The sequence below is a fragment of the Tinamus guttatus genome, unplaced genomic scaffold, assembly GCF_059628265.1.
Source record: "Tinamus guttatus ecotype Peru unplaced genomic scaffold, ASM5962826v1 Tinamus_guttatus_pri_ptg000048l, whole genome shotgun sequence".
NCBI classification, from domain to species: domain Eukaryota; kingdom Metazoa; phylum Chordata; class Aves; order Tinamiformes; family Tinamidae; genus Tinamus; species Tinamus guttatus.
This window is the reverse complement of record NW_028288582.1, coordinates 7,814,301-7,834,092: the sequence shown is the minus strand read 5'-3', so window position 1 is coordinate 7,834,092 and position 19,792 is coordinate 7,814,301. Positions and strand designations below refer to the sequence as shown.

At 40.2% G+C, this 19,792-nt stretch overlaps 1 protein-coding gene across 1 annotated transcript in view; it reads left to right on the top strand.

Annotated features, from left to right (window-relative positions):
* DYNC1H1 (dynein cytoplasmic 1 heavy chain 1) overlaps window positions 1–19,792 on the top strand; it is a 39,905-nt gene that overhangs the window by 339 nt on the left and 19,774 nt on the right. The window contains exons 2-35 of the mRNA XM_088539645.1: window positions 2,338–2,425; window positions 2,995–3,168; window positions 3,353–3,608; window positions 4,326–4,512; window positions 4,684–4,955; window positions 5,062–5,289; window positions 6,090–7,166; window positions 7,497–7,676; window positions 8,280–8,429; window positions 8,667–8,813; window positions 8,921–9,061; window positions 9,209–9,385; window positions 9,501–9,611; window positions 9,697–9,816; window positions 10,028–10,267; window positions 10,613–10,768; window positions 11,160–11,273; window positions 11,637–11,747; window positions 11,828–12,037; window positions 12,270–12,416; window positions 12,615–12,781; window positions 13,448–13,621; window positions 14,285–14,450; window positions 14,562–14,750; window positions 14,834–15,028; window positions 15,717–15,999; window positions 16,261–16,361; window positions 16,669–16,828; window positions 17,112–17,355; window positions 17,534–17,717; window positions 18,234–18,446; window positions 18,626–18,864; window positions 18,983–19,139; window positions 19,501–19,728. Coding sequence (XP_088395771.1) covers window positions 2,338–2,425; window positions 2,995–3,168; window positions 3,353–3,608; window positions 4,326–4,512; window positions 4,684–4,955; window positions 5,062–5,289; window positions 6,090–7,166; window positions 7,497–7,676; window positions 8,280–8,429; window positions 8,667–8,813; window positions 8,921–9,061; window positions 9,209–9,385; window positions 9,501–9,611; window positions 9,697–9,816; window positions 10,028–10,267; window positions 10,613–10,768; window positions 11,160–11,273; window positions 11,637–11,747; window positions 11,828–12,037; window positions 12,270–12,416; window positions 12,615–12,781; window positions 13,448–13,621; window positions 14,285–14,450; window positions 14,562–14,750; window positions 14,834–15,028; window positions 15,717–15,999; window positions 16,261–16,361; window positions 16,669–16,828; window positions 17,112–17,355; window positions 17,534–17,717; window positions 18,234–18,446; window positions 18,626–18,864; window positions 18,983–19,139; window positions 19,501–19,728 — 6,986 coding nt within the window. The remainder of the gene's footprint in view (window positions 1–2,337; window positions 2,426–2,994; window positions 3,169–3,352; window positions 3,609–4,325; window positions 4,513–4,683; window positions 4,956–5,061; window positions 5,290–6,089; window positions 7,167–7,496; window positions 7,677–8,279; window positions 8,430–8,666; window positions 8,814–8,920; window positions 9,062–9,208; window positions 9,386–9,500; window positions 9,612–9,696; window positions 9,817–10,027; window positions 10,268–10,612; window positions 10,769–11,159; window positions 11,274–11,636; window positions 11,748–11,827; window positions 12,038–12,269; window positions 12,417–12,614; window positions 12,782–13,447; window positions 13,622–14,284; window positions 14,451–14,561; window positions 14,751–14,833; window positions 15,029–15,716; window positions 16,000–16,260; window positions 16,362–16,668; window positions 16,829–17,111; window positions 17,356–17,533; window positions 17,718–18,233; window positions 18,447–18,625; window positions 18,865–18,982; window positions 19,140–19,500; window positions 19,729–19,792) is intronic.

The window sequence follows — 19,792 nt, the reverse complement described above, 5'->3', positions numbered from 1 at the left end:
TGCTGTTGTCCGCTCGCCGCCGCCGCTGTGCGGGTGGCGCCCCCGCCGTCCCCACCACTAACGGGACCGGGGAGAGAGACGGGACGGGAGCGGGGTGGGGGGACACGCAGGGTCCCCCGGGCCGCGCGGGGAGGGGCGACGGGCCGCGGTGGTGCCGCAGTGCGGCCCAGCCCGCCGCGCTGCCGCCGCTTTAATGGCGGCGTGGGAGGCGCCGTGGCAGCCGCCGGGCTGCGGCGTTGGCCGCGCCGGCCCGGCCGCCGGTGGGCAGACGCGGAAGGTCCCTGCTGCCGTTCGCGCCTTTGGTGGCTGCGAAGCAGAAAGGCGGGCGCGGGGGCCCGCAGCCAGGCCCTGTGCCCAGGCGGGCCGCGGGTGCCGCATCCCTGCGGTGCCTCCTGCTTGGAGGAGCTCTCGCTGCAGGCGCCCCGTGAGGCCCCTTCCTGGGAATAGCCTGTTTCTGGGCAAGGTACAGCTTGGCTGCACCCAAAGAGGAAAACGAATTGGGTCGCAGAAAGTGCTGCTTCATGGTTGATGTAAACACTGCAGCAAGACGCATTCTTGACAGAGAAATGTTTTTGTCATTACAAGCTGCATTTTACTGTTGTTACTGTCGGTATTTTTAGAAACTTTTTTTTTAATTGCTTTTGTAAACAATTCCCTTGCTATTTGAACAATAATAAAGTATACCAGATTTTATTATTAACACAGACTGTTACTGTCAATCAGGTTCTTTAATCTATATATGTAAAGCTGGCAGTTTCCACTTTCAGAACTGAATCTCTCTTCACAGTGACTGTCGGTTCAGCCCCAGTAGATGCACATTGAATGTCAATATAGTCAAACTTCAAGCTCCATTATCTGCTCTGTCAGCACTGTGCAAATTGCTGGATCAATACCCGTACTGATCCCAGAAAAGATCAAAGAGGATCTTGGGCGAGCTGAATACTCACTGTTATCTTGAAGCATCCTGCCTTTGTTTGGCCCCTTCCTGTTTCCGTTTGTTAACCTCCTCCTTCCGCTTCCAAAATCGGAAACGTATTTTTTCAGTGGGAAGAATGTTAGAATTTTCAGGAGGAAAAAGAAATCTTTGTGAGTGCATGATGCACCAGGTGACAAGATTTAGAGGAATGTACTGGTCATCATTAGGCTGGGCAAACTGTTTCTAAAGTTCTCTTGCATTTCTTTCAAGAAATTAAATATCTTTAGTTCAGACTGAAAAGACAGTGGGGGCAGTGGCGATCGGTTAGCACTGAGCTTGTGGGCCATATTATCCCATATGTGTGATTAAAATCAAATCGAGATATTTATTATATGTTTTAGAAGCTAAATGCTAATGTACTATGGGGTAAAGCCCTTTTCATCAGTATCATCTAGTTTAATAGCAGTTACCTGGGGATTTCCTGACAGCAACTTCTCTAATTTTACTATATTGGAAATGTATAGCATGCAGAGTTCTTAGTTTTGCTAATGTGATTAAAAACAAATGTTTCAGTAGAAACTTACGCATAGACTTTAAAAACACAGTATGAATTACAGATACAGCAAATCAGAAGCTGTATTTCTAACTAAAAATTACTTTGTGATGTCACAAGATTACTCTTGTGGTGTCACTTGCTGCATGGCCTGTAAGCATCTTTCAACCAGATTCCCTTGGTGCCCAGCAGGGATCTGTTCTGTGATTAGACTGCTGGTGCTTGGTATCATAAAGGCGACAGCTGGAGGCTGTGAAGGATGAGGTGAAATAAGAGCAGGGCGAGAGTCCAGTGTAAATGTGTCCAGCTGGGGTGTGTCTCCATCAGGGAGGAGCTTTCTGTGCTGAAATCCCTGCATTGCAGCACAAGTGCCAGCAGCCCAGCAGTTACATCATCTGGATACAATAGCTGTGCTGATTTCTCGGTACTTCCCTTGGGCTTTTATTCTGGATCAGAGACTATTTTCAGACTTTCTCTTTTATATGGGATGAAACCTATTTAAAAAAAAGTGCTTTATGTTCTCTCCAAAGTCTGGTTATCCTGGTACTTTATCTTTAGAAATGCATTCTCTGTATTGCAGAAATTTTCACTACTCATTATAAGCAGAATATGGACTACATTCAGATTGTCGTAATGTTTTATAAATTCCTTGCAATATAGAAAAGAACGGAATTGTGCTAGAAAACCAATTAACCCACCCTAGTTTTGAGAGATTCTGCAAGGCTGAATTTAACTTCAGTAATTTTATATAACAAGTTGGAGTAGAAATTAAAGGTTAGGTAGTAGTCTGATTATAACAGAAGATGGTCAAAAGAGAGCAGGGTGACAGGTGCCTTAGAATATTTCTTACATAGTTTATTTTTTGCAGAGGATGTGGGAGATGAAGGAGAAGAGGAAAAAGAGTTCATTTCCTACAATATTAACACTGACATCCATTATGGAGTAAAATCAAACAGGTGAGTTGTTAAAATAGTTATTATATTTCTGCCGCATGAAAGTGAAACCTACTACAGTTATGGACACAATCAGATGGGTAATTAGCATTTACCTATTGCTTCACGTAGTGTTTTTATTCAGTGCTTCAAGGTGGGGGCCATAATGAAGTAAGGACGTATCACATGGCTGAAAGGAAAGCACTTGAGGACTTCAAGCTCTGAGGTTAAATACGAGAAACAAAGGCTATTTGTGGCACGTCTACAAGCGAAGTTCAGTAATCTCTTATTGTTTGACCTCTGCCTTTGTCACTTTCCTGAACATCTCTTTGACTGTCCCAAATGCCATGGAATGATGTGCCTCCTTACGGCGTCCACAGTGCATAGAGCTTACTGATAGCTCAGTTCAGCTGAATACTGAAGTATAAAGATGTATTTATTAGAAGTTTTGTTTTTCAAGCTTCTCATAAGGAAGATTATAAAATATGTGATACAAGTTAGCATTGTGAACTAAACTTGCAGTCAGATGAAAGCTATTCTAATCATGATCAAGTTTCAAATGTTTGTTTGGTAACTCTCTGATCTTTCTACAGCCTGGCCTTCATTAAACGAACACCAGTAATTGATGCTGACAAGCCAGTGTCTTCCCAGCTGAGAGTGCTGACTCTTAGCGAAGACTCTCCATATGAAACATTGCACTCTTTCATTAGCAATGCAGTTGCTCCCTTTTTCAAGTCCTATATCAGAGAATCTGGCAAAGCAGACAGGTAATTGAGCATAAATAATACTTCACTTCTCTAGTGCTAACAAAGTGGTGTTCGAGGCAAGTCACGTGTGAAATTCTTTAAACGTGTATGAAGTTGTTGCTGACTCTGGGGAAGGAAATCGAATGGCTTAAATGCTTCACATATGATTTTCATTTCTTATATGGAAACATCTGTATTCTTTCAGGGATGGGGACAAGATGGCCCCTTCAGTTGAGAAAAAGATTGCAGAACTTGAAATGGGCCTGTTGCATCTGCAGCAGAATATTGAAATTCCAGAGATTAGTCTGCCAATTCATCCAATCATTACTAATGTTGCCAAGCAGTGTTATGAACGTGGAGAAAAACCAAAGGTTACAGATTTTGGTGAGAAGGTTGAGGATCCAACCTTCCTCAATCAGCTACAATCTGGAGTCAATCGCTGGATTAGAGAAATACAAAAGGTAAGAGAGACAAGTACCAGTATATGGTAAGAGCTTCTGTGTAGTAACGTGAAAAATTCCTTTGTGCATCTTTGCAGTGTAACAGGTAAAATACTGCTCCATGCAGGATATTCTGGGGATTTGAGACTAGTTACTTTGCAAACCCATTCTCTTCTGTGCAAGATTATGACTTAATATTTAAGTCTATGTTAAAAAGCTCTCCCAGACAGTTGTTCCACTCTTAGATAATACTGTCTTACACAACAGGCTGTTATTTTTCAGAAGAGCTCTCCTGCTGTTCTCCATTGGAAACAGCATCTTCAATATCACTATTATTTTCTCCGTGGATACTATAAACATCTATTGGTTATGGACAAGAAGTTTCTGTTTGTACTCCAGAAGATAAAATGTTTATTTCCTGCCCTGGCTTATCTCTCATTCAAAATCAAAATACAGACAGTAATCAAGAGAGAGGAGAGATGGCTTTTTCAGTTATGGTGAAGGTGCTACATAGAGATCCCACATCTCTGATGTTCATATATACAGGAACTGAACCTTGACTCCTGTTGAAGTCTTAACTCTTTTACTTTTCACAGAGTGCCAAAATTATTTGATGTTTGAGAATTAAAACCTATGAGACTCAACCGTATTTAGTAATAAAGCAAGTTTTTACAGTCAAAGCATGTAAATTAAATATATGTTTTCTTTTTGTTTTGTTTTTCATCTCTTCCTTTTAAGGTGACCAAACTAGACCGAGACCCTGCATCAGGCACTGCACTGCAGGAGATAAGCTTCTGGCTCAACTTGGAACGTGCTCTGTATCGCATTCAGGAGAAACGTGAAAGTCCAGAAGTTCTTCTGACTCTGGATATTCTAAAGCATGGCAAACGCTTTCATGCAACAGTCAGTTTTGATACAGACACAGGTAAAACAGCTGTTAAATAAAGTGTCTTGTTACATCTGACAGAATTTAGCTGGTTATCAGGCATTAACACTGCAGTACAAAGAACAGTGCTTTTTAGAGAAGCCTTAGTCAAGTTAAAGTGACTGACAACAAAATGATAGACTAAGTCAAAATATCCTCTGTTGCATTTAGGTCTAAAACAGGCTCTGGAAACTGTGAATGACTATAATCCACTGATGAAAGACTTTCCTCTGAATGACTTGCTGTCTGCTACTGAGTTGGACAAAATAAGACAAGCCCTGGTTGCAATATTTACCCATTTGAGAAAAATCCGAAACACAAAATACCCAATCCAGAGGGCATTGCGTTTAGTGGAGGCTATTTCAAGAGATCTGAGTTCTCAGCTACTTAAAGTGCTGGGAACTAGGAAACTGATGCATGTTGCCTACGAAGAGTTTGAAAAGGTATGTTCATTGTGTAGTGACACAAATAGGCTCTGTTTTTGCTTTGGTAGCGTTAGGGAAGCCTTTCACTTGCCACCCAGAGTTCTTATTCTAATATTTTTTTCAGGTAATGGTTGCATGTTTTGAAGTTTTCCAAACCTGGGATGATGAATATGAGAAGCTACAAGTTCTGTTGAGAGATATCGTAAAAAGAAAAAGGGAAGAGAACCTGAAGATGGTGTGGCGTATCAATCCTGCTCATAGGAAGCTCCAAGCTCGTCTTGATCAAATGAGGAAATTCAGGCGTCAGCATGAGCAGCTGAGGGCAGTTATTGTGAGAGTCTTACGACCTCAGGTAATACTCTTAATCATTATCAGGCAGAGAAGCAGTGCAGCTTCCTTTCTCTTACTTGTAGGCGATATTAAATGGTGCAAAGGAAAGAGCTGTTATGTTGAATCAGGTGATTGCAAATTCACAATCCAAAGTTCCCAGTGATTAGCTTCCTCCACCTCTAATAATTATTACTCTGTTTACTGGTTTGTATAGTGTAATGTGCCCAAATGTTGCTGCTAAAACTCTGCACGAAAGAAATGAGGGAAGAAGCTTCAGTTGTAGTCCTGTGGAGACAAGGCTTCCAGATCTGGCCTTCTAAGAGGCTAAGGAGGACAGTTATAAATGCAGGAAAGTTCTCTTTAAATGGGAAGAGAAAGTGGATTTATTTTCTGAAAGGCATAGGAATGTTCTATCTTGTTTTGAAATACCATCAGCACAAAATTAAGGTAACATTCAGTTTTACTCCTTCAGAAAACTCAGTCTGTTTTTCCAATAGGGTTAGTCTTACCTCAGACATACTTAGTGTTCGTCATGGTCACAGTCATGTGCAGTGAGTGCAGACTTGTCATAGAGGAGTTTACATAGCATGTAAATACTTGAGCTTGGCTAAACTGCATCAGAAAATGAGATTGTGCCACACAGTAGTGGAAGTTTTTAAGATAACTGCTTTGCCACTCTCCTAGTTGAGCTTAAATCAAATGCAAACTTTGTTTTGGTACTAAAATTTTCGGGTTGTAGTAATTCTGTTAGAACAGGCTGTGTTTAGTTATTTATATTAAGTTTTCCAGCATCCAATTTACTATACTGTGATTTTAATGCAGGTAACTGCTGTTGCCCAGCAAAATCAAGGAGATGTACCCGAACCTCAGGATATGAAAGTAGCAGAAGTTCTTTTTGATGCTGCAGATGCTAATGCAATTGAAGAAGTAAATCTTGCTTATGAGAATGTTAAAGAAGTAGATGGTTTAGATGTTTCCAAAGAAGGTACAGAAGCATGGGAGGCAGCAATGAAACGATACGATGAAAGAATTGATAGGGTTGAAACAAGGATCACTGCCCGTTTGAGAGACCAGCTCGGTACCGCAAAGAATGCCAACGAAATGTTCAGGATCTTCTCTCGGTTCAATGCCTTGTTTGTCAGACCTCACATTCGAGGAGCCATTCGTGAATATCAAACACAATTGATCCAGCGTGTAAAAGATGATATTGAGTCTCTTCATGACAAATTTAAGGTACAATACCCCCAAAGTCAAGCTTGTAAAATGAGTCACGTTCGTGACTTGCCTCCTGTGTCTGGGTCCATAATTTGGGCAAAGCAGATTGACAGACAGCTTACTGCATACATGAAGCGTGTCGAAGATGTGCTAGGCAAAGGTTGGGAGAACCATGTTGAAGGCCAGAAGCTGAAGCAAGATGGAGATAGCTTTCGCATGAAGCTCAACACACAGGAGATCTTTGACGACTGGGCAAGAAAAGTTCAGCAACGCAATCTTGGTGTGTCTGGCCGTATCTTCACCATTGAAAGCACTCGTGTTAGAGGTCGAAGTGGAAATGTCCTGAAACTGAAAGTCAACTTCCTGCCAGAAATAATTACACTTTCAAAAGAAGTCCGAAACCTGAAGTGGCTGGGTTTCCGTGTTCCACTAGCAATTGTCAACAAAGCTCACCAAGCAAACCAACTCTACCCATTTGCTATTTCTCTCATCGAAAGCGTCCGTACGTATGAACGAACGTGTGAGAAAGTAGAAGAACGTAACACCATCTCGCTTCTGGTTGCTGGTTTGAAGAAAGAGGTGCAGGCTTTGATTGCAGAAGGAATTGCGCTCGTGTGGGAGTCGTACAAACTCGATCCATATGTACAACGCTTAGCAGAGACAGTCTTCAGTTTCCAGGAAAAGGTTTGTTCTACTGTTTATCTTTTAAACTCAATTATTTTCAATTTCAGACTGCAAATTTTTACATTCTCACTGCAGTAGTGTGTGGTTAATCAAAAGTGCAGCCTGATAGCTGAAGTCCTGATCTCTATCATTTCTGAAACCCTTCCTTTAAATAGTTGATAGAGATGACAAAAATTGTCCAACTCAATGGATATTTTAGCTCCATTTCTCTAACCTATGAACCGGCTGCATCTACAAATAGAGAAGTGGCTAACTACTTCTCCACACATTTGTTACCTTTGTATAACATGTCAAACTAAACTTTCCACTTTTCTTAAACTACTTGTTTAGGTGGATGATCTGCTCATAATAGAAGAGAAAATAGATCTGGAAGTGCGGTCACTGGAAACGTGCATGTATGATCACAAGACATTCTCTGAAATCTTGAACAGGGTTCAGAAAGCTGTGGATGACTTAAATCTTCATTCATATTCCAACTTGCCAATCTGGGTCAACAAGCTGGACATGGAGGTAGGCTTGAGAACAAGGAATTGTATATTTTTAGAAGAAACACTTCCTTCGAGTACAGAATATTTGGTGTGCTCCTCTTCAGAGTCACTTAAGGAAACTTTTGTTTGTCCTCTGTCAGAGGACAATTCAAAGGAATTTTCTGCATTTTTTTTGTGTGTGCAGAAGGTGTAACTCCTGTTTTCAAAATTGAAATTCAAATTTCCAAATTGAAATTCAAGGGGAATGACTCGTTGATGAAGCTATAATATAGCTTGGATATCTATAAAATAGACAAGGGCTAGTTAAAGGGTGGTGAAGATTTGCTACACAAACACTCAGTATGTTAATGGTGTTTGGTACTACCTGTTAAGTCTCCTGTTACTTGACGCTTCAGGTCATATTCAAAGTAATTAAAGTTGCTTAACTTCCCCTTCTCATGGACTTCAACCAAATTTTGGTGGATTTGAGCTGAAAAATGTACCAAAACTCCTAAATCACTTTGGTGACTTAATGAAGCATGGCTTTGGCTACATTGACCATAGGCTGTCTGATGTATGTTGATAGTGGGTATCCCGTTGCAGTAAATATGCAGATCTTTTCTCAAATGTTTGTCATTTTCCTTAGATTGAAAGAATCCTAGGTGTTCGTCTACAAGCTGGACTGAGGGCCTGGACCCAAGTTCTTCTTGGACAAGCAGATGACAAAGCAGAAGTGGATATGGATACAGATGCTCCTCAAGTGAGCCACAAACCTGGTGGAGAACCCAAAATCAAAGTAAGTTCTCTTTTTCTTCCTACGTTGTCAATTATTCAATGCAAGAATTTAACATGTTATATCTGAAGTTAATATGGAAGATAAAAATAACAAGTAATTTGTCTTCATCTGGTTTTGGAGGAATACTTTCCTCCCTCACTGAGTTCCTTTCAAAAGACTATGACTGAAATTCTTGTCAAAAGTGTATGTTGTAGTAATGCCTGCCAATGAAACTGAATGTGGTGATTTTTTCTGCAGAACATAGTACATGAACTAAGGATAACCAACCAGGTGATATACTTGAATCCCCCAATTGAAGAGTGCAGATACAAGCTTTACCAAGAAATGTTTTCCTGGAAGATGGTAATATTGTCATTGCCAAGAATTCAAAGTCAGAGATATCAAGTGAGTATTCTTCCACTTAACTATGCTTAAACATCTTGATATGTTGTGCTAGAATTGAATGAGAGTGAAGCTCAGGTGTTTATCACATGCATAATTGCATTTCTCAGGTGGGAGTGCATTACGAGCTGTCTGAGGAGGAGAAATTCTATCGCAATGCATTAACACGGATGCCAGATGGCCCTGCAGCCCTGGAGGAGTCATACTCTGCTGTCATGGGAATTGTAACTGAAGTGGAGCAATATGTGAAGGTAGGAGGTCAAGTGATTCTATCAAAGCTGAATATGGACTTTTTGTCTCAATTTCTCTTTATTAAGGATGTTCTGGGGAACAAGAAAGCACTTTTTTGAATATAGTGGAAGAGTTCTGAGCATTGTTTTGTGAAATATCTTCATTAGGTTTGGCTGCAGTACCAGTGTCTGTGGGATATGCAGGCTGAAAACATATACAACCGTCTTGGAGAAGATCTAAATAAATGGCAGGCCCTTCTAGTTCAGATAAGAAAGGCCAGAGGAACATTTGACAATGCAGAAACCAGAAAGGAATTTGGGCCTGTCGTCATAGACTATGGCAAGGTAAGAAATAGAAGTTACTGTTTCCTCTGACAAATCTATTAACTTTCAGCATCCGTATATAACAGAAAACAGCAAGGCCAGCAAATTACTGTTATGCATCTTTTCTCAATTGTAGGTACAATCAAAGGTGAATTTGAAGTATGACTCCTGGCACAAGGAAGTACTCAGCAAGTTTGGTCAAATGCTTGGTCAGAATATGACGGAGTTTCATTCACAAATTTCTAAGGTACGATTAGTTGAAACTAAAGTTTTTCACTTTCAAATCAACTTACTCTAGACTTCTGAAACACTTGTTTGTTTCCCCCAAACAGTCACGTCAAGAACTGGAGCAGCATTCAGTGGACACAGCCAGCACATCAGATGCAGTGACATTCATCACATATGTGCAGTCCCTGAAACGTAAAATCAAGCAGTTTGAAAAGCAAGTTGAGGTACGTTATCTTGCTAATGTCTCTTGGCAGATCAGAATTTACAGGCTTGAGAGATAACTTCATGATATTCAAGTCCACTTGAGAATAGTCTTTAACATCACATCTGAGGAATCCTATAGACTATATACTGAGCTCTTCTTAAAATGTGTTAAGCACTTTGCTTGTCACTAAAGTTTTTATCTTTTTATTTTACAATCCTTGTCTCCTGTAGCTTTATCGCAATGGTCAGCGCTTGCTTGAGAAACAGAGGTTCCAGTTTCCGTCCTCTTGGCTATACATTGATAACATTGAAGGAGAGTGGGGTGCCTTTAATGACATCATGCGTAGAAAGGATTCTGCCATTCAACAACAAGTTGCAAACTTGCAGATGAAGATAGTTCAAGAGGATCGGGCAGTGGAAAGCCGAACAATTGACTTGCTAACAGACTGGGAGAAAACAAAACCTGTGACAGTAAGTAGTGGCCATTCAGCAAGTGGTTCATTCAGCAAGTAAAGCAGTTGCTCTGCATACAGTAGGAGGAGGCAGTTTGTTTCGACGCTTTCGTACCATTTTTCATTGCACATAATGAATCTTTGGCAAATTGTAAGAAAACTCTCAAAAGTGTTGTTCCTTGTTTTTTAGTACTCCATTCAAAATTTTATTGGGACTTTTTTCTGGATAAGTTTACAACCATATTGTCAGTGTGTTGGAAATATTGGGACAGATAAAATAATCTGTAGTATTTACTCCTATTTTTAGCATAACTTCCACTTGATTGTAGGGTGTTTGGATTAATGTATCCCATGCAAACTTTAGGGAAACTTGCGTCCAGAAGAGGCTCTTCAAGCGCTTACCATCTATGAAGGAAAATTTGGTAGGCTGAAGGATGATCGTGAGAAGTGTGCAAAGGCCAAGGAAGCTCTGGAACTAACAGATACAGGACTGCTGAGTGGCAGTGAAGAACGTGTTCAGGTACAACTTGCTCATACAACTTGTTGGTTTCACCAGAAAATGTTTTCAAAGCAAAAAAACACATGTTTTTCAGGTCTGTCTCTCTTTTCCTTAAGAGAGTAACTCATAGCTTCTGAGTTAACTAGTCCAACAGTCTGTGCACCCATTTGGTTTTAGCCTTAAAAAACTGCCCATGGTCTTTTCAGTGACTGGCTTATTTTCACAAAGCTATTACGTGGCCTGAGGTGCAAGAATTTCATCAGGGTCCCTAGCTTTTGCTGTTCTGTTGCCCTGGCAAGCTGGTTTCGGTGCATTCAAAGTGCTGTGGTTAACACACACTTCTCTCTACCCCCTTCTTATTACTGAAGAAATTAGAATATAACGCTACTCTTTGACGTATTCTTTACTACAGGTAGCTCTAGAAGAGTTGCAAGATCTCAAAGGAGTTTGGTCTGAACTCTCCAAAGTCTGGGAACAGATTGACCAAATGAAAGAACAACCCTGGGTTTCAGTACAGCCTCGCAAGGTACTTCACTTCTGTAGAGATAAACTGCATAACCTCTTCAGTTCCTCATGAACGTTTTTCTTTAAATGCTAAACTAAAAAAAAAATCCTAGTCTCTCCCACAATTCAAGTAATTCTCTGGGGGACTCATGCATTTCCAGTACTTTTGAAATTGAGATTTGATTGTATCTACAGAGTAGGAAGTGTGCTTTTTCTAAATAGGTTATTAGACTTCAGCAGAGAAATCTCAGGATGGGATTAGAAGAATAGCAAAAAGCATTAGCTCTTTTGAGAGAAATTTATGTGAAAAACTATGGACAAGTTTGAGCTCTTAATAGTACAGCCATGTATACCACACAAATAATTGCTTGTATGTCGCTGACAGCTTCGACAAAACTTAGATGGCTTGCTGAACCAACTGAAAAACTTCCCTGCACGTCTGCGCCAGTATGCCTCCTATGAGTATGTTCAGAGACTTTTGAAAGGCTATATGAAGGTAAGTTACTCTTATTTCTAAAATCTGTGCATTTTAAAGTTCAAATCCAATCATATAACTTGCTTTATTGTCTTTTGTAGATAAACATGTTGGTCATTGAACTGAAGTCTGAGGCACTTAAAGATCGTCACTGGAAACAGCTGATGAAAAGGCTTCATGTTAATTGGGTTGTCTCAGAATTGACCCTGGGTCAGATTTGGGATGTTGACTTGCAGAGGAATGAAGCAATCGTCAAAGACGTACTGCTTGTGGCCCAGGGCGAGATGGCTTTGGAGGAGTTCTTGAAACAGGCTAGTATCAACTCTGGCATGCCCGCATGCAATAGCAAATCAAAGCCCACCAAACCCTCAACATGTAGAAGCTTTTACCTGGTTGCATCATATCCCTAATTTTTTTAACAAAAGCTAGAGCAGAAAGACAGAGTCTTTGGACAAACAAGTAAAAATGAAGTTGTAACTTTTTACTGTTTGACCGTTTTGGAACAGAAATGTTTGATATCATGTTTTACACTCTTTCCCTTAGATAAGGGAAGTATGGAACACTTATGAGCTGGATTTGGTCAATTACCAGAACAAATGTCGTTTGATTCGTGGATGGGACGACCTCTTCAACAAAGTAAAAGAGCACATTAACAGTGTGTCTGCCATGAAGTTGTCACCATATTACAAGGTAAAAGGAGAAACAAAGCCAACAAAATCTTTACTTAATAAAATTCTTTGCTTCAAAATTTTCGGCACATTTAGAATGACAACTAATTGCAAGTGCATTTTTGGCAACTGTTAGCTGTCTGCTTTTTCTAGTAATAATTATTAGCATCTGAACTCCTGATACCCTCAAACGAATGACAGTGTGGTATTTGAACTTCAGGTGTTTGAGGAAGATGCCCTTAGCTGGGAAGATAAACTGAACCGTATCATGGCACTCTTTGATGTCTGGATAGATGTCCAAAGAAGATGGGTCTACCTGGAGGGTATCTTTACTGGTAGTGCTGACATCAAGCACTTACTGCCAGTGGAAACTCAGCGGTTTCAAAGGTAAGTTTTTAACTGCTTTTTTTCTCCCCTCCTAGCACATTATGGATAGGTCTGCAACTTTGTAACTTGGGTGTCATTTTGGAAGTTGAAATATTAACTGTACTCTTACCTGGTTTGGCTGCATTTCAGCACTGCTGTAGACTTAAGTCTGTCAAGCAAACAAATACACTGAGATACCTATAGATAACTAAGGGAGAAAAAGGTATATAAATCCGGCTGATATACTAATTTTTAGGTGATGGTTGTGTTCAGGTATGTGAGGATTTTTTTTTTCTGCCAGTTACAGCCAGCTACCTCAGGGCTTCTCCAGCACTGTCATTGCACAAAGCAAGCTCTCACTATCAGATTGTGGTTTTTTCCTTTTAAGTATCTCTGTTTTTCCACATTTGTTCCAGGCTTTTTCACTTGGCTCAGAGAATCAGATTTTTGTAACTTTTCAGGAAATTAAGAAAAGTAGATTTGCAGAAGTGGAATTTATAGAGCATTGGAAATAAGTTAGATGGTTGTTTTCTTCAGGTAGATGAAGAGCTACTTTGGGAATATAGCCCTCCATTCCTAGGACAGAAACTAGAGGAGTAGTAAGTAGTAATTTAGAGATAACTTTGGAGATCTGTGGACTTCTGGTTACTCACTTCACACTAATGGACTGTGTCATTTGATTTGCAGCATCAGCACTGAATTTCTGGCACTCATGAAAAAGGTGTCCAAATCTCCACTTGTGATGGATGTTCTTAACATTCAAGGTGTGCAGAGGTCACTAGAGAGGTTGGCAGACCTGCTTGGGAAGATCCAGAAGGCCCTGGGAGAATACTTGGAAAGGGAGCGGTCCTCCTTCCCTCGGTAAGAGACTGACTTAGATTTGATGTGAATAATTTGGTGAAATGTTATAAAAGGAAAAGATCGTAATGACCATCCATGTTCTCTAAATACAGAAAGTAGTCATAGCTACTTCTCAGAAAGTGTAACTAAAACTAACTGTACTTGATCACTCATGGCTAGTTGGCACTCGACATTTGTTTGGGGAACTATTTCAGCTGTTTTCTGTAAATTCACAGATTAGATTAACTGCCAAATTCTTGCATTTGATTGAAAGGCAGCATCTAAACTGTCATAATCCAGTATTTGAATCGTTTCCAACTTGCCTGTACTCCTCAGTTAGTTTGTCACTTGGCATCAGAGAGAGTATGTAGTTCGACATAAGGAGATACCATGTTCTCCTTACCTTAATCCAGTTAGTTCAATCTCAAGCACTGCTGTGTGCCCTTCAGGGCTGGGTAAGTAAGGAAAATGTTCCGTAGTTTGGAGCATGCATGCCTCTCCTGCCTTAAGCCTCGGCTCTGGTGGTCTGTACCATAAGCTTAGAACTTCAACTTCTAGCTTATTTATGGTTCTTAAGCTCTAATTACGGAGCATCAGTTATTTCCAGATAATGTTATGAAGCATAAATAAACAATAGTTGATACTTGCAGTTATGATATCGACATTACTTTGTCTAATTAATAGGTTTTATTTTGTTGGTGATGAAGACTTGCTTGAAATCATCGGAAACAGCAAAAATGTTGCCAAACTGCAGAAACACTTCAAGAAAATGTTTGCTGGTGTTTCTAGCATAATTCTCAATGAAGATAATTCGGTGGTTCTGGGAATCTCCTCACGAGAAGGAGAGGAGGTATAGCTGCAGTTGTTTTGGAGCGTTTTGTTGCTGGTGATATTTTTCTTTTTTTTTAATAAAATTGTATAAATATGTGAACAAGGATTGACTTAAATCTGTCTTTTGCAGGTGCTGTTCAAAACACCTGTCTCCATCACAGAACATCCCAAGATCAATGAGTGGCTTACGCTTGTTGAGAGAGAAATGAGAGTGACCCTTGCTAAACTGCTTGCAGAATCTGTTACTGAAGTAGAAATCTTTGGTAAAGCGACTTCAATTGATCCAGCAGTCTACATCTCTTGGATTGACAAATACCAGGTAGCCATGTGGAACACTTAAACATATTATAACTTCATTACTGAACTGAGAAGAACTGTCTGATGAGGATTTTTGTTATACAGGCTCAGCTTGTTGTCCTGTCAGCCCAGATTGCGTGGTCTGAGAATGTTGAGTCCGCTCTCAATGGCATGGGTGGAGGTGGGGACAGCAGTCCTCTCCACTCCGTGCTAGCCAACGTCGAGGTCACGCTCAATGTCCTGGCAGACTCTGTGCTGATGGAGCAGCCGCCCCTGCGCAGAAGGAAACTGGAACACTTGGTAAGTTATAACCTCCTTCTGTCTGCCTGGGTAACAGGTGAGCTTTTCAAAGGCTTAATGAAGAGATTAGCTAGTCTAAGATTTTTATTACTGTTTCAGGCTGAAAAAAATATATGTTATTCTATTAAACCCTGGTCCTGTGGTGATAACTGGTAACTGTAATCAACTTAATGAATGACAGCGTGTTATAAACTAGATTTCACTGAATTGTTAGCCTAGCTCTTCCAAATGCATTGATTTCTTCACTTAGAAGTAACACATCTCATCATGTAAGTGTCTCAGCTGTCCTTACATGCTTTTGCTTGTAGGTAAAGTTTGAGAGGGAAGAAGTAACATCATCCTGGGCTATTCTTTTACATTTTAAAGTAAAAAAAATATAGTCTATTTTAGAAATTAGTTCATAGTTTCTGGCAAGTAAAGTACGTAATTTAGTGATGTAATACCTTACCAGGATAACTACGGACAGGACTGGCTTTGCTGAAGGCTAGGTAAATCCTTTACAAGATCAGTTAACACAATCTCAGTTCCATCTTCATAATAACAAGCTTTAAGGGAGATGCTGATTGTAGATTGTGGTTTATGGGTGCAGGCAATTCAGTATGCTGTTCTGCAAAGCAATAGGATCCTTATTAGCTTTATTAGCAATGGGTTGTGTTGCTGTGGTCTAAGGAGTTGCTTTGTGCTCCAGATTACCGAGCTGGTACACCAGAGAGATGTTACAAGATCGCTGATACGAAGCAAGATTGACAACTCCAAGTCCTTCGAGTGGCTCAGCCAAATGCGATTCTACTTTGACCCAAAACAGACGGATGTGTTGCAACAGCTCTCCATTCAGATGGCAAATGCCAAATTCAACTATGGTTTTGAGTACCTAGGTGTTCAGGATAAACTAGTGCAGACTCCTCTTACTGACCGCTGTTACCTGACAATGACGCAAGCCCTGGAGGCAAGACTTGGAGGATCACCATTTGGTAAGTCTGTGCCTAAGTAAAACTAAAACTTCAGACAACTACATGAGCTCCTATCCTCTTAGTTAATAGCTTTAATGAAAACATTTAGAGCTGTTGTAATTAAGATATTGAAGAACAAGCAATCTTTTGGGGAATCAGTTCTGTGTTTTACTGAACTTCCTTGCAAGGGACCACATAATCTGCCAGCACGCACATTGATGGATGGGCAGCGTTACCTCACACTGTAAATACTGAAACATGTCTGTCCCATTTCAAAAACAGGTCCTGCTGGTACCGGTAAAACAGAATCTGTTAAGGCTCTTGGACATCAACTTGGCCGGTTTGTGTTGGTTTTCAACTGCGATGAGACATTTGACTTCCAGGTAAAATGTTTCACTTTTTTAAAACGTAATGTCTGCTGACAAGTGTGAGGAGTCTTTTCAGAATTCTAAAACAGTCAACACCATTTACTTTCAAAATAACAGTTAACTAAACAGATTAGCTAAGCATTTTGTATATTTATATATAAGTACCTGTGTGTGTGTTTAAGGAAGGATCATGATTCCTTATCCGTGTTTTACATTGTTATATATATATTGCATGTTTTGAAGTGCTGTTTTCTGCTCTTGGCCCATGTGTAGGTTTGGAGTGATGCTGAACCTCCAGTTAACTTTTCTTCTCTGCATACAGGCAATGGGACGCATCTTCGTGGGGCTTTGCCAAGTGGGCGCGTGGGGCTGCTTTGATGAGTTCAACAGACTGGAGGAGCGAATGCTCTCTGCTGTTTCACAGCAAGTACAGTGCATCCAGGAAGCCTTGCGAGAGCATTCCAACCCCAACTATGATAAGAGTACGTAGCTGTTAATTCTTAGTGGTGTTCTGCCTCTGTAAACTGTCCTTCAGACTGTTTCGTTGCTCAGTTATGTTTCTCCCAAATAATCCAAGAGTGAAGGTGTTTTCCATAAAAACTTGAGTCTTGAAGTAGCTTTAAGCTGGTAAAAATCAAATGTTCCAGTTTAAGAGGAGTTGCAGTTCATTATCGTAGCAAACTAAAATAGGATACGAGAAGTATGACATCTTTTCTGAGTTTGTGATCACTGACTCTGCTGTAACTAAATGCACTCTGTTTTCAGCTGCAACGCCCATTACTTGTGAGCTGCTGAACAAACAAGTCAAAGTGAGCCCTGACATGGCTATCTTCATCACTATGAATCCCGGCTATGCAGGCAGATCAAATCTGCCTGACAACTTGAAAAAGTTGTTCCGTAGCTTGGCAATGACAAAGCCAGATCGTCAGCTGATTGCCCAAGTCATGTTGTACTCACAAGGTTTCCGTACGGCTGAAGTGCTCGCCAATAAGATTGTGCCATTCTTCAAGTAAGTAATAATTTTGATTCCATTCAGTTAGAGTTCTTTGTTCAAATCTGTAATGTTCTTTTAACTCATTTAAGCATGTTGTGCCGCATTCATTTTGAATAAATAATGGCTTCCACTTTTTTAATATTTTATCAGTCTCTATTGAGAATCAATTGTATTTTATCTCTTTTGACTCTAGGCTTTGTGATGAACAGCTGTCTTCTCAAAGTCACTATGATTTTGGCTTGAGAGCACTGAAGAGTGTGCTGGTTAGCGCAGGTAATGTGAAGAGGGAGAGGATTCAGAAGATAAAGCGGGAGAAAGAAGAGCGTGGTGAAGTTGTTGATGAGGGAGAAATTGCTGAGAACTTACCAGAACAAGAGGTAATGTGTGTGTGTGTGAGCTCCTACTCATGAGAAAGTACAGCCTGCACACCAGACAGAGTGAATATTTGCAGGACTAAGCACTTAGTGTTAAGCCATGCAAGCAAAATAATACTAGTTTTGGAGAGGGTGATTTGATAGCCTAGATGTACTAAATTAAAAAAAAGAGGAGGCTGTGGATCCATAGTATTAAGACATTTGTTCTATGAAAGTACTGCATTCATAAGTCTGGTGCTCACTTCCTCTGTAGTTAATACCAAAAATGTATTGAGATGTAAGCAACTACAGTTGTATAAACTAAAAACTAGTAGCAGCTTGTAATTGCACAGTTTCAAAATTAACGATCGTCAATGGTTGTTACAAATCTTAACAGCAGTAGGTAGTGTTGTTAAAGAGCTACCAATTTGTAGTCTGATGCTCTATCAGTAAACTATATAGTCAAATATTCCTTGTCAAACTCGGTCACCAAAGTAAACTCAGCAAAAAATCTTAACCAAAACATAACTTTCTCTGCAGATTCTGATCCAGAGTGTGTGTGAAACTATGGTCCCAAAACTGGTTGCAGAAGACATTCCACTGCTGTTCAGTCTCCTGTCCGATGTGTTCCCTGGTGTGCAGTATCACCGCGGGGAGATGACAGCCTTGCGAGAGGAGCTTAAAAAAGTGTGTCAGGAAATGTACCTTACCTATGGAGACGGAGAGGAAGTTGGTGGCATGTGGGTTGAAAAGGTAAATTGTAAAACTGAAAATGTTGTGTAACAGAAAACAGTGTATCTATAAGTCTAAACTTTTTATTGTAAGAAGTGTTGGATTTTTTTTTTCTGCTCCTTTAAGGCAAGCAGTAACAAATCCAAAATGTCTGCAGAATTGAAGACTTAATTAAGAATTAATCACTTCTTCTGTCATAGGTTCTTCAGCTGTATCAAATTACACAGATAAATCATGGGTTGATGATGGTGGGTCCTTCTGGAAGTGGAAAGAGCATGGCTTGGAGAGTGCTTCTGAAAGCCCTGGAACGTTTGGAAGGTGTGGAAGGTGTTGCTCATATTATTGATCCGAAAGCAATCAGCAAAGATCACCTCTATGGTACCTTGGATCCCAATACCAGAGAATGGACAGATGGCTTGTTTACCCACGTTCTGAGAAAGTGAGTCTTTAATAGCACAAATGAAAAATGGCCAATATGTTTGTGTCCTGGATATTCTGTCGTTAATGAGTCTTCCCTGTTGTCTGCAAAACTGCAATAAATATTTCCTTTAATGTAGGATCATAGACAATGTGAGAGGTGAACTACAAAAGCGGCAGTGGATTATCTTTGACGGTGATGTAGACCCTGAATGGGTTGAAAACTTGAACTCTGTTTTGGATGATAACAAACTGCTAACTCTGCCAAATGGAGAACGTCTCAGTCTTCCACCAAATGTAATGTTACCTCTTTTACACAATATTCACATATGAAAGTTACTTGTACATACAAAGTTAATTGCTTTTATCCTAATCCAAATTAATGCCATCTTTCTCATCAAAAGCAGGTCTGGGATAGTTATTTGCTTGGAGTTAGGAGCCTTGGGGATACAAGCATTTCATGCAATGCTTTCCTTAACCTCACTCTGTAAAACAAACCCCACATGTTATATTAAAATCTAGGGTTACAGTAGTACTATGATGAACTTAGGATAGTGTTATGCTGCTGTTAACTCTTCAGAGACTAAGTATGAATCATATTAAAAGGTCTGTTGGTTTGTTTTAACTTCAAACTCCATTTTAAATTTCTACTCTTCAGGTACGTATCATGTTTGAAGTACAAGATCTGAAGTATGCCACTTTGGCCACTGTGTCAAGGTGTGGTATGGTCTGGTTCAGCGAAGATGTTCTTAGTACAGACATGATATTCAATAACTTTCTGGCCAGACTAAGAAGCATTCCTTTGGATGAAGGTGAGGAAGAAGCTCAGAGAAGGCGAAAGGGCAAAGAAGATGAAGGAGAAGAAGCAGCATCTCCAATGTTGCAGGTATGGAGTGCACTTTAGAACACAAGGAGTACAATGTACTTCGAATTTATTACAACCGGTAATA